Source organism: Mobula birostris, chromosome 7 (assembly GCF_030028105.1).
Source record: "Mobula birostris isolate sMobBir1 chromosome 7, sMobBir1.hap1, whole genome shotgun sequence".
NCBI lineage: Eukaryota > Metazoa > Chordata > Chondrichthyes > Myliobatiformes > Myliobatidae > Mobula > Mobula birostris.
The window spans coordinates 42,072,830-42,087,183 of NC_092376.1; the positions used below are offsets into that span (position 1 = coordinate 42,072,830).

Sequence of the window (14,354 nt, forward strand, 5' to 3'; positions counted from 1 at the left end):
GATCTGGACATGAGGTTCATCTAATTTTATAAGGCTTGAAATTTGACAGGATTTATTTTTGCTTCAACAACAGAACATAGAACATAGAGCAGTACAGTGCAGGAACAGGCCTTTCAGCCCATAAGGTTGTACTGAACCAATTAAATTAGTAATCAAATGCTCAACCAAAATAATTCCTTCTGTCTATACAATGTCCATATCCTTCCATATCTGGCACATTCAGGTGCCTACCCAAGAGCCTCTTGAATGCCTCTATTGTATTTGCCTCCACCCCAGGCCACACATTCCAGGCACCCAGTCTGTGTAAAAAAAAAACTTGCCCACATATCTCCTTTGAACTTACTCTCTTTTAACTTAAATGTACCCTGTGTTCTCTGGTATTAGATATTTCTATCTTGGGGGATAAAAAACAGGATTTCTACTTATCTATGCTCTTCATAATCTTATAAACCTCTATTAGACCACCATTCAGCCTCCACCCCAACCCAAGCTTGTCTAATTTCTCCTAAGAGACCACATGCCCTCTAATCCAGTTGCAAACTGGTAACGCTCTTTTGCACCCTCTGCAATACCTCAACACCCTTCCTATAATGGAGCAACAAGAACTGAATGCAACAGTCCAGAGGCATCTTAATTAGAGTTTTCATAAAGCTGCAACATAACTTCCTGATTCTTGAACTCATTTCCTCAACTAATAAAGGCCAGGACGCCATTTGCCTTCTTTACCACCATGTCAACCTGGGTAGCCACTTTCGGGAAGCTATTGACTTGGACTCCAAGATCACTCTGCAAATCAGCACTGTTGAGAATCTTGCAGTGTACTATCTCCTTATGTTTTTTCTCTCAAGTGCAACACCACATTTAACCAGTTTAAACTTCATCCGCTATTTCTCCACACATATCTGCACTGGATTTTTATCCCACTGTATCCTTTGCCAGTCTTCTACACTATCTACAATACCACAATTTAGTATCATCAGCAAGCTTACTAATCCACCCATCAACCATCCATCCAAGTCACTTATATGTATCAGGAATGGCAAAGGTCCCAGAACCTTAGATCCCTGCAGAAACCAGCAGTCACAGGCCTACAGCCAGAATAAGTCCCATCAACCACTACCCTCTGTTTTCTATAGGCAAGCCATTTTTGAATCCAAATGACCAACTCACAGTGGATCCCATACACCTAAGTTTTCTTGGTGAGCAGTCCATGAGGGACCTCGTCAGACATCCTACTAAAATCTGGGTCGAAGTAATGTGATCACTCGAGTTGAGTAAGATGTTTTCCTAAGGGGTTGTCTATTGGTGCGTCCTCAGTTGGCTGTTGAATAACCAGTCATGGCTTTTGTGATATTCACATCACGGCAGTCCTAGCTCAGACAATTAAAGAGTGAGTGAGATGCCACTGTTTAGACTGGGCAGTGCTGCCAAGGTGCCTTGAAATCCATGTAGACAACACCCACAGCTCTATCTTCATCAATCAGCTTCATTAACTCCTTGAAAAACACAATCATTAATAACACATGACTTGCCCCACACAAAGCATGCTGACTGTCCCTAATTTGGCCTTGGTTTTAAAATTCAAAGTAAAACTGATCAAAGTACATGCATGTTACCATAAATGTACATATATATATACACACACACACCATATATGAAGGGTGATTGATAAGTTCGTAGCCTAAGGTAGAAGGAGTCAAGTTTAGAAAACCAAGCACATTTATTTTTCCTACATTTACATACTTAGTCCAGCAGTCATGGAGCATACGGTTCCCCTCTTTGTAGAAGTCGGCATCTTGGACCTCCAGAAGTGGTCCACATCAGGGGTGATTGATAAGTTCGTGGCCTCTAACGAGAGCTGTATAACTCATCTCCTTCTACCTTAGGCCACAAACTTATCAATCACCCCTGCTGTGGACACTTCCTGGAGGTCCAAGATCCGTATGCTCCATGACCACTGGACTAAGTGTGTAAATGTAGGAGGGGACTATGTTGAAAAATAAATGTGCTAGATTTTCTAAAATTGACTCCTCCTACCTTAGGCTACGAACTTATCAATCACCCCTCGTATGTAGGTTTATTGTTAATAAATCCTACCCCCAAAGAATTCTTTCCCGTAATTTTCCTACCACAGTCATGAAACTCATCATTCTACAGTTTCTGGGATTATCTCTATTTTCTTTCTTGAATAAAGGAATAACATTAGCTACACGCGTCACCTGTGGCTAAAGAGGACACAAAGGTATTGGTCATAGTCCAGCAATCTCATCTGTTGCCTCGCTCGATAACCTGGGGGTGTATTCATTCAGGCCTTAGGGACTTATCCACCTCAAAGCTCTTTAAGAGACCCAACACTTATCTCCTTTATTTTGAAATGCCCTAACAAATTAGTACATGGCACACTGATCTCATTACCCTTCATGTTCTTCTTTTTGGTAAATACTGAAGCAAAGTACTCATTTAGGCCCTCACCTATATCCTACACCTCCAAGCAAATGTTCCCTCCTTTATTCTAGGGTGGTTCTACCCTTTTCCTAGTTGTCCTCTTGTTCTTGATGTTTTAATCAGGATCAAAATCACTGACATAAAAATGACCATGTCACCCATAAGATACATACACTTCCTCATCTATCTCACTCATATATTACCTTACTCCAGCATGTACTTACTGGTCATGACATCTACTTTCCTCTCAGAAGAGGTTCCAATGATCCAGAAACCTGCCACTACACCAGTTCCTCATCCATTCATTCAATTGTTCTATTTATCTGTTCCTGCCCTGGCTAGCACATAGCATCGAGAGTAATCCAATCTGTACCATGACCTCTGGTTGCTCACCCTCCCCTTGAGAACATTCTGCAGCTGCTCTGAGACAACTTTGATCCTGACACTCAGGAGGCAAAACACCATGCTGGCATTTCTTCCGCAGCTGAGAATCTCCTGGCTGTCCCCCTAAGTAATGAGTCTCCAGTCACTGTCGCTGTATCTGACTTCACTCTTCCCCACTGGGATTCAGAGACATCTGCAGTGTCACTGACCTCATTGCTGCTCTGTATCCTGATGTCATCCATGGCCTCAGAAGTATCTGAAGAGGGATACGTCGCTGAGGGGAATGGCCACAGTGGAATCCTGCTGCTCGCTGCCCTTCTTGGTGGCCACCCATCTATCTGAAGCTATGGCTAGGTGTGACCACCTCAGTCTCATCTACGAAGCCCTCAACTTCCCAGATGGTCCTGAGTAAATTCAGATCCAGCTCCAGTTCATTGCCACAGTCTGTCAGGAGCTACACCTGGGTGCACTTCCCACAGATGTTATCGTCAGGGAGACCATGAGGTTTCCTGACTTCCCAGATCTTGCGGGAAAATTGTTCCATGGATCCAGTATGGGCACAACTCTCCTCACCATTAATGAACTCTTCAAGAGGCGGTGCCTCAAGAAGGCTCCATCCATCATTAAAGACCCTCATCATCTGGGACATATCTTGTTCACGTTACTACCATCAAGGAGGTACAGAAGCCGGAAGACCTACACTCAGTGTTTTAAGAACACTCTCTTGCCCTCTGCCATCAGATTTCTGAACGGTTCATGAACCCATGAAAACCACCTCATTATTCATCTTTTGCACTTTTTTTTATTTTTGTAACTTACAATGATTTTTATGTCTTCCACTGTGCTGATGCTACAAAGCAACAAATTTCTTGTCATGTGTCAGTGATAATAAACCTAATTCTGATTCTGAATAGACATAGCAAAGTGTACCTCCTAGCCCATAATTTTCTTAACGTTAACTTTAATTGACTGTTAATCATTATCTGCGTATTTCCCATTATTATGGACCAGTCATTATTTCATTCACCCAACTGTTAATAAACTCATATTATAGATAGGATATTGACATCTCTATGTTCTGGTCTGGCAAAACATGTATTGAATAGTGTACAATTTGACCTTTGAAGAATACAATATTTTCTCATCAGAGAATTAACTAAAATATTTACTGAGAAGTGCAAAGAATTTCTGTATTGATAATGCTGAGTAGGACAGTTGAGCATATTAGTCTTATGCTTTATATCCAAGGGTCCAGTAATTACTTAAACTTTTCAAAGCAAATGTATGACTAATTTTACTGTGATCAAACTTTTAAGTAAACATTTCTGAGGCTTAGTTCCCACAAAACTACAAGCTTATGTGACCTGCCAACAAGTTGCTCTTTCATACAAATGGATACTTCCACAATACATATTAAAAATTTTCCAACCTATGCAATACAGATTACTTTTTTAAAATAACTTGAAGAATCATTAATTTTATCAATCTATGAGATGTATTTAAATTAAACATTTATACATTTTCCACTATGTGCTGAGATACCTGCCATTAATTTCTCCTGTCCAGCTTTTCCAACACATTTTAGGATTACAGCACAAATCCGGTCAGTGCCTTGGAATGGTTATTAGTACTGATAAGCGTAGTGGTGTTGATATAGTCTACATGGACTTCATTGAGACTTTTGACAACCTCCCACATGAAGCCATTCAGGAATCCTTGCTGTTACCTGCATTAACTATCTGGATGTGAACGTAGGAGCTATGCTTACTTAGCAGGTTTACAGATGACATGAAGATTGTCGGTGTGCTGGGTAGTGAAGAAGGTATATTGATCAGTTTGAAAGATGTGCAAAGAATTGGCAGGTGAAATTTAATTCTGAAAAATGTGAGGTGACATATTTTAGGAAGGTTAAGACTAAAATATACACAGTGAATGATAGAAAATATTGAGGAACAGAAGGACCTTGGTGTATGTGATCCGTTAAGGTACAATGGAGAGGGTGCAGAAGGCAGGCACCAAGATATTGCCTAGGATGGAGTGTTCTAGTTATGAGGACAGACAGGATAGGCTGTGCTTGTTTACTTTGATGTGGAGATATGCAAAATTATGAGGAGCCCAGATAGGATTGATGAGAAAATTTCATCTATTGTTAAATTAGTTTATTTTAGTCACATATTCCAAGATACAGTAAAAACATTGCTTTTCATGCCATCCATACAGATCATTTCATCACATCATTGAGGTAGTACAAGCAAGAACAATAACAGAATGCAGAATAAGGTGTTACAGTTCTGAATTTAACATCCCTTAACAGAGACATCTATGAACAAAGAGCATAGGTTTAGGATAAGGGATAGCTGATTCAAAGAGATTTGAAGAAGAACTTTTCCAACCAAGAAGATGATTGAAATCAGGAACTGATGGGGTGGTCAAAGTATTCAGGGGAGCTCTTGAGGTGCCATGGTATAGAATGCTACAAGCTGAGTCCTAGTATAGATGAGTACTTAATAGATGGGCCAAAGGGCCGCTTCCGCACTATATGACTCTAAATAAATTACTGAAAATGCACAGCAACTCGATGTACTTTCCTTTGGTCTTGTAATTAAATGCAATATAAAATGGAAACTTTATCCTCTTCAGACAAAAAATGACAGTAGCCCTTGTGGATTCTGGAAATGCCAATTTACTTATTAATAGTACAAGAATAACTCTGGGAGCCATATAAACATTTTATATGAATGTAGAAATAGTCACACTTGTTTGTTCACAAGAATAACTAATTATTGTTGATACAAAATACATTAAAAAGTACTCTTTCCAGTAATTAGACTGCTGGGATTACAAAATCACGAAGCATGATCAACATAATATTTCAAACTAGAGTTGATAGTCAAACCAAATCCACAAGTTACTATTTTGATAATCTTAGAATCCCAGTGGCTAACTCATAATGCTGCCCCTTGGTGCCTGTCAAAGAGTCTCTGAATCCTGTATAACCAGATTTAATTACATTCCACACTTCTGCAGTCCTTGTCTGCTATTAATCTTCATGCGACCTTTCTGTTCACCAAAGTCCACCTCTGCATTTTTTTTGCAGAAGTTCCTTCTGATTTTATAATTTGCTTCAAGATTAAATTGACAACTATGCAATAAAAATTTTTCAACAGGACATTTAAAAACTGGCCATAATTGAAAAGAAAGTTGTCATACATAGGAAGTATGACTGAACTCTGTTCAATATTCATTGCCACACAAATCGACATACCCAACCATCTATTAAAGGTACTTTTGTAATCTTTCTGGATGAGTGAGGCACCACTATCAAACACTAAACATATAAATCAGTTCTGTTTGTTACCTACAGGATTAAATAATTTCAAAATCAATTTCATAAAGTAGCACTAGATTTTACTTTGGATGACAAAGCCTGTTTGAAGCGTCGTTTTAAGTCTTGCATGTTTGGGGACTTTGGTCGTGGAATAATTGATCCTCTTCTTTTTTCTGCATTATTGTTCATATGTAGCTTGCTAACTTCTCTGTGAATATGTTGAAAAACATCATATACATCCCCATAGTTTTCTCGGGTGGAGATTTCTAAGAATGTTGTACCAAGTTCATTTGCTAATTGAATTCCATCATTGGTCTGGACTTGTCTGGCATGAAGTAAATCACTCTTGTTAGCAACAATGATCACGGGAACTTTGGTATCAGGGTGCATTTTGCGAATATGCTGATACAAGGGTCGAATCAGTTTGTAGCTGCTGTAGTCTGTTACTGAATATACCAAGATGAAGCCCTCTGCCCAGTGAATACATCGGGAGACCAGTTCAGGAAAATGTGCACATTCTCCTTGAACCTAAAAATAAAATATTTTTATTTAAATTACAAAATTGTCCAACACTCATAAAATCATCATGCTGTTTTCAAGTAACAGTTCCTTTCTCTTGTCCAAATAAATTGCAAAAAGCAAACAATAAGAATGACCCCTGAAATGTCTGTCCATTAATAGTGTCAGTTAAAACATATTTTACTCTGAATTCTGCAAATTTGTACTCCACATTACCAAACATATAATGATCCAATACCTGGATACAAGGTGTGTCTTGGACTTGTAGTGAAAGCTGTTCCCCTTCAATTAGAACCAATCTTGAATAAAGATTTCCTGGAAGATAAATCAATGGCTTATTAGAAATTATTTATTTCATTCCATCAATATTGATTTCTATTGTTCGATTTTAGCCTCGTGGTTTAACAAAAACGCACCTGTGTTTGATTCATAATCACCAATAAACCTCTTGGTTAAAAACCGAACGATCAAGGCTGGGAAGAAATAAAAAGACATATTAATATTGATCTGCAACTACAAATTCTCTCATTCTTTTATTCATCTTTTAGAAAATAATAATGTTCAATCTGAGCATCAGAGTCACAGCTGTTTTTGCATCTGTCCAAGATTTTGAAAAAAAGAGAAAGACAAATGCAATAACCTTCCTCCCTAAAAACAATTGTTTCATTAGCTATCTGACAATTAAGATCCAGTCAGTAGCAATTCTGAAGAATACCTGATAGATTGATCAAGGTTGCAACCACTAAATCTATGTGCTTTTCACTATTGCAAGATGTGACTGAAAGCTAACAAAAGCAAGAGTTACTGAAGTGAACCAACTTCTCCAGCTCATGCCCAGGGCATCAAACAAAACCTGACACAACATAGAAAAGCTGCAAAATAAAACAGTGGATTAGTTAACAGCAGCATATGTGCAAAGATTTATTTATCATCAGTGCAGGGCATGGGACTGTAGCTTTATGCACTTTTTATAGATGTTCATATGTTTTTATTATAATAATTGGAAGTGTTTGTGTAGGTCAGCAGAGGTCAAGCAAAAGACACTAATACACCAATGGTAAACACAAGAAATTGCTGCCTGACTAATTCTACACCTTAAATCCTTTACTTCTTTCAGACATATTGCAGCTAAAAATCCCTGCAGTACAGGATAAAATACTTAAGGGTGTAAATGTTACACATAGTTATTTCTAAATATGGCAAATGTGCACCGGTACAATTCAGTTAGTGTGGAACTGCAAATGAGAACAGATGTTCAACTTTGTCCAAGGTTGTAAATTACTGGGTGTACTTGATTTCATGTGTCAATGGTTTTACCAGTTTTTGCTGTTAGTGGTTTTTGTATAATTAAGAAGATGTTGTAAAATTAGCAAAGTTCCACTGTGTCAAGTCAGTTTTGAAATCCAAGTATATGTTAACTTCAGCTAAAGAATAAAAACTCTTACGTATTCCTTAGTGAGATATTGGAAATGTAAATCTACATTAAGCATAGGAAAAGGACATCAAAAGTCACTGTTTATTCCTAACTGTTAATGAATGAAGAGTTCAGCAAATTATCTTTTATGCACTCATTATGCACTCTAATGTACAAGACAAAGTTTGTGAACCCTTAGTGTAATTACCTGGTGTTCAGCATTAATTACTCATAAAGTGTGGCCTGATCTTCAAGTCACAATAATAGACAAACACAATCTGCCTAAACTAATAACACAGAAATGACTGTTCTTCTTCTGGTAAATACTGAGTTCACCATTTAAACAATCACAGTTGAGGTACAAATAAAGTATGTGAACCTCTGGGGTAATGCCTTCTAGAAAAACTATTTGGAGTCAGGCGTTCCAATCAATGATATGAGAGTGGAGGTGTGGGTTCTATAAAAAAAAGACACACAGTCAGCTTTCTGACAGAGTCTGCTCTTCTCAAGAAAGATCTGTTTATGTGCTTTATGCCTCCATTAAAACAACTTTCTGAGGACCTTAGGAGAAGAAGTGTTGAGATGCATGAAGCTGGAAAAGGCTACAAAGGCATTTCTAAAGACATGAGTGTTCATCAGTCCACAGTAAGAGAAATTGTCTACAAACGGAGGATAGTTGGTACTGCTGCTACCCTCCCTAGAGGTGGGTGTCCTGCAAAGATCACACTAACAGCACAACATACAACACTGAAGGAGATGAAAAAGAATCTGAGGGTAACAGCAAAGGATCTGCAAAAATCTCTAGATCTTGCTAAAGTCTCTGTTTATGTGTTCACTATAAGAAAAACACAATGGTGCTCATGGAGGGACATTCGGGAAACCACTGCTCTCCAAAAAAAAACATTGCCGCATGTCTTAGGTTTGTAAAAGACCACCTGGATGTTCCACAATGCTTCTGGAATGATGTTCTGTGGACAGATGAGACAAAAGTTGAACTTTTTGGCAGAAATGCACACCGTTATGTTTAGAGAGAAAAGGGCACTGCACACAAACACCAAAACCTCATCCCAACTGTGAAGCGTGGTGGAAGGAGCATCATGGTTTGGGGCTTTGCTGCCTCAGGGCCCGGAAAGCTTGCAATCATTGAGGGAATAATGAATTCAAAATTGTATCAAGACATTTTACAGGAGAATGTCATGGTAGTGGCCTGTCAGCTGAAGCTTAAAAGAAGTTGGATGATGCAACGAGACAATGATCCAAAACACAAGAGTAAATCAACAACAGAATGGCTTAAAAAGAAAAAAAAATTCGTGTTCAGGAATAGCCAAGTCAGACACCAGACTTTAACCCAATTGAGATGCTGTGGCATGACCTGAAGATGGCTGCTTATGCAAGCTATCCCAGAAGTATTGATGAACTGAAAGAGTTGTACATGGAGGAATGGTCTAAAATTCCTCCTCACCATTGTGCAGATCTGATCAGCAGCTACAGGAATGTTTAGTGGAGGTTATTGCTGCTAAAGGAGGTTCTACCAGTTATTAATTACAAGGGTACAAGGCCTGGACTGTGAATTATTAGACAATGTAGAAACATAGAAAACCAACAGCACAATACAGGCCCTTCAGCCCACAAAGCTGTGCCGAATATGTCCTTACCTGAGAAATTACCTAGGGTTACCCATAGCCCTCTATTTTTCTGAGCTCCATACACCTGTCCAGGAGTCTCTAAAAAGACCCTATCGTATCCGCCTCCACCACCGTCGCCGGCAGCCCATTCCACGCATTCACCACCCTCTGCGTAAAAAACTTACCCCTGACATCTCCTCTGTACCCACTTCCAAGCACCTTAAAACTGTGCCCTCTCGTGCTAGCCATTTCAGCCCTGGGGAAAAGCCTCTGACTATCCACACGATCAATGCCTCTCATCATCTGTGTTCAATAATGTGTTCAATAAAGACATGAAAAGCACAATTCTTTGTGTGTTATTAGTTTAGGCAGATTGTGTTCGTCTATTATTGCGACAAGTGAACATCATACCACATTTTATGTGTAATTAATGCAGAAAACCAGGTAATTGCAAGGAGTTCACCAACGTTTTCTTGCAACTGTAATTCAGAGGTAATTTTCTGTCACAGAAGCCCAGAGCTGCTGTACAGCCCAGTAAGAGATACATAAGAAATGTTGAAAAACCACAGAAATATACAATTTTAAAAGATGATTTCTTAATTGGCTCATACAGTGCAACAGTTTAGCTCAGCTGTGAGCACATGTACTTCATGTGAAGGGCATAGAGAAATGCCATAAATGACTAATGTTAAAAGAATATTGGAGAATTAGCAGGTATGCATTATTTGGTTTACTCTTACACAATGTGCATTTGAGTAAAAAAGACAAACTCTGTACGTAAATCGTATTTGTTTCTAGAGCTATTTGTAATGGGACTTTTACCTACATTTGGATAAAAAATTGCAATATTCATTCTGATTGGCCTTTAATTAGATTTTTTTGGCTTGTACACTTTGTTCAAACTATAGGCAAACATTCTTGACCTTTTTTCTTCAAAGTGAACAAAACATTCTGGAGCAGAGATTTTTTTTGTCCTTCACCATTTATACCCATTGACAAAACATTTGGCTAAATATTAAGATAACATTCTGTGCAAATTGGCACTGAATTTCCATAATGAACATTACCCTCATTATTTACTTCCACTTCATTTTAAGAAAAGTATCCCTTTCATATTAGTCCATCAGGTATTTTAATTTCCCATACTTTCTGTGAAAGTGAATTTCACAACAGATAATAGCAACCCAGCCCCGTTGTTGTTGACTCCCATTCTCTACAAATTGGAAAAATGAACTCTCCTTTCATGCAAAACCTTTGCTCAATTGTTAAGTCTTTTAAATGAATATAAATTGAGAAAATACAATAATTTCAAAATATTCCAAACTTATTCACCCCCAATTCTGTATATTTTGGTAAAAGCCAGATTAACCTACAAATGTATTTATAACAGCTACATAAATTCCACATCCAAAATTCAGACATGTGACAAAATGACCTGAGTTTCTTTAACTCCATTAGCTGGTGTTTTTCCACAGTGGCAGTTTCTGTGTTCCCCACCTTACCTCATTCTTTGCAATCAGACTAGCAGAACATATCCGAGTTTAAGAACATACTGTAATATACATCTGTCAGCACACATTCACTTGTGCTCACAGTTGTCCTTTTAAAACGTTGTTTTCTGCCAATGCAAGAATTCAGAGATTTTTTTTCCCTTAAATCACTGAGCCAGTGCCAGTCATAATTAGTTAGGCAGTCACTATTTTCAAACACACAAGAGTTCTGAATGCCATCTGCAAGTGTTGGGACTTTGTGGTAACATTGCCTTTCAAATCAGGATGTGCTTATCAAATTGAAAATAAATTATATTATTCCCAATTGCAGAAAAATTCAACTGCCAGAAAGATTCAACTACCTAGCTCAAGGAAAGCTTCTATCTCACTGTTATAAAGCTATAAAATAGTTCTCAAATATGATAAGCTGGACTCTTGGCCTCACAATTTACCTCATTATGATCTTGCACTTATTGTTTACATGCACTGCACTTGCGCTGTGGCTGTTATACTTTATTCTGCATTGTTTTTGCTTTACTGTGCAATGATCTGACCTGTATGTACAGTACACAAGACAAGCTTTTCACTATGTACATGTGACAATAATAAACCAATTCCAAGAATCTGAGCTGATACATTAATCCCATTATCTTTAAGATGCCCTCTCAGATGCATGTAAAGATTCTGTGGTAAAATTTTGAAAAGCGGGTGAATAAGGGACTCAACTTGTGCCTTTCCCTCAATGATCTTCACTCTTACTGATTATCTAGTCATAACTGAGAAGCAAAAACCCTGCAGGAGCTGGAAAACTGAGATAAAAAGCAGAAGAATATGGAAACACTAAACAGCTCTGGCTGCAGAAACAGAAAAACACTCAACATTTCTAGTTCATGACCCACAGAAGCTGCTTGAGCTATTGAGTGTTTCCAGCATTTTATTTTTGCTTTAAGTATCATGTTGCTGATTGTGTAAATGATTTTTAGGCTTTCTAGACTCCAGTAAATACGTAAGGATGCCCCAAGGCTGACAAACTTATTTTGTATCACTAGGTGTACACACAAAGCATAATAACTTTAGAGGGCCAGCAGGAATATACTATTGAGATAGAGGATCAGCTATCAATGTAACAACGAGGAAGGCCTGAAGGGTCAAATATCATACTCCTGATCTACCTTTTCATCCTAAGGTAGTAAAAGGCAGCATATGAACACAATAGTCTACACACGATTAAACTGGTTTACTATAAAATTTTGTTCAATAACTTTCTGCAGAGGCTTTTGGGTTGATTCACTGAGTTAAGGGAGCTAGGGCTTTACTCTTTGGAGAGGACGAGGGTGAGAGGAGACATGATAGAGGTATACAAGTTATTAAGAGGAATAGATAGAATGGACAGCCAGCGCCTCTTCCCCAGGGCACCACTGCTCAATACAAGAGGATATGGCTTTAAGGTAAGGGGTGGGAAGTTCAAGGAGTATATTAGAAGAAGGTTTTTTACTCAGAGGGTGGTTGGTGCCTGGAATACACTTCCTGAGTCAGTGGTGGAGGCAGATACACGAGTTAAACTTAAGCGACTACAAGACAGGTATATGGAGGAATTTAAGGTGGGGGGTTATATGGGAGGCAGGGTTTAAGGGTCGGCACAACATTGTGGGCCAAAGGGCCTGTACTGTGCTGTACTATTCTATGTTCTGAAGAACTGCAATTGACTTACCTTATTCTAGCAAAACCAACTCCCAACTCATTGTGCTAACATAAATTAACTACCCCAGTTTCTTTTGCCAAGAAATCTCTTGGTTTGCCTACAAAGTTGCCATCTCCGTGGACCCAGGTACAGACCTTCAGGAGGAGGGTGACTAGTTTCAATGACAGAGTGGTTTCAATGAGGGAACAGTTCTGGGCAACGCACCGCCAGGTCAAACGGTGCCATTGCCCAGAACTGATCAACCTCTCGCCATGGCACAAAGGAAGATACCACACGTCCACTTTGGCTGGACTTTATTCCAAGTTTCAGGGTGAAAAGGCTGTGGTTTCTCAATCCCATAATGGGAATTTAAAATAATCTAAAATTAACACAAACCACACAAGGTGTTTAACGTTAAATAGAAATACAAATAGGATAAGGAATGCAGATTTTTTATCCCTGGGTTACTAAGCACGAAAACACAAATCGTTTTAGTAGTAAAACAAGTTATCCAGGAGCAAAAAATTAATTGCCTTTCCATCCATCCGCTGAGATTGAGCAGCTGAGTTAATTCAGCCAATGCAAATTCCTAGGTGATAACTGATATAAGCAAAATACGTTTCTTTCTTTCGACAAAATGTTAATCGACAATTACAAATCTATCTCTCGATCAGTGTCGTCCCCGTAGAAACGTGCCTTACCTGTTTTCCCAACAGTGCTCGATCCCAAAACCGCGATCTTGGTGTCCCTGTGCGTTACATTGTCGCCTGATTCCGGTATTGGGACCAATAATAAGTTAGTCGACATATTATGGAAACGCATCAGTCCTCTCCAGTGGGAAATCGACTCGATGAAAGTTCACGCAGCCAACACGACTAAACAAAGAAGTAATGTCTTCTTGGAAAAAATCTGCAGAACAGATCTGCTGCTACCTCATATATTGAGACTTGTGGCTGAGCGTCCTCCCACAGCTTCCATAAACCAATAGAGTTCCTCTGACGAACACAAGAACGTAAATACACTGAATACGTCCACGCGCACAAAATGCCCATTGTGCGCGCACTGAGGTAAAAGGAACAAGAAACGGAACACGCCGACAATAGCACTGTATGACAGTCCTGCACTTTCCCACCCTGGTTTATTTTCAACAACATTCCCCTCGCTCACCGAATATCCGAGATGAGCAAAAACCGATCAAGGCCAAGACTTACTGACCAGGTCAGGATAGGGCAGTTCTGATCCGGATCCAGAGAAACGCGGCACAGTCCAAGTATCCAGTCCAGATACATCTATATATAGAATAACAACTGAAAGTTTTGCAAATATTGAGCAGATCACACAGCATCATGCTTTTTCATAAGTGAACCTGAAAGATTAATTTTAAAATCTCCATTGGTAAAGTTTTATTTGTTTGATGGCATGTCCGACACGTCAGTCCATGGTCTCTTTACTGCCGGGATGAGACCAC

The 14,354-nt window shown here is 39.0% G+C and overlaps 1 protein-coding gene across 1 annotated transcript; it reads right to left on the reverse strand.

The window, feature by feature from the left end:
* Positions 1 to 5,002: 5,002 nt before the first annotated feature.
* LOC140200719 (ras-like protein family member 11A) lies at positions 5,003 to 14,034 on the reverse strand. The gene is made up of 4 exons (XM_072264299.1): positions 13,588 to 14,034; positions 7,093 to 7,149; positions 6,915 to 6,991; positions 5,003 to 6,685 (listed from the first exon to the last, which is right to left on the reverse strand). The coding sequence occupies exons 1-4, from the start codon at positions 13,706 to 13,708 to the stop codon at positions 6,218 to 6,220; spliced, it is 723 nt and encodes a 240-aa protein (XP_072120400.1). The 5' UTR covers positions 13,709 to 14,034; the 3' UTR covers positions 5,003 to 6,217.
* Positions 14,035 to 14,354: the final 320 nt, after the last annotated feature.

Coding starts and splice junctions, on each gene's coding strand:
- LOC140200719 (XM_072264299.1), bottom strand. CDS start 13,708: ATGCGTTTCCATAATATGTCGACTAACTTATTATTGGTCCCAATACCG. Junction 6,992..7,092: donor TGATTATGAATCAAACACAG/GTGCGTTTTTGT, acceptor TTTATCTTCCAG/GAAATCTTTATTCAAGATTG. Junction 6,686..6,914: donor AAGACACACCTTGTATCCAG/GTATTGGATCAT, acceptor TTTTATTTTTAG/GTTCAAGGAGAATGTGCACA.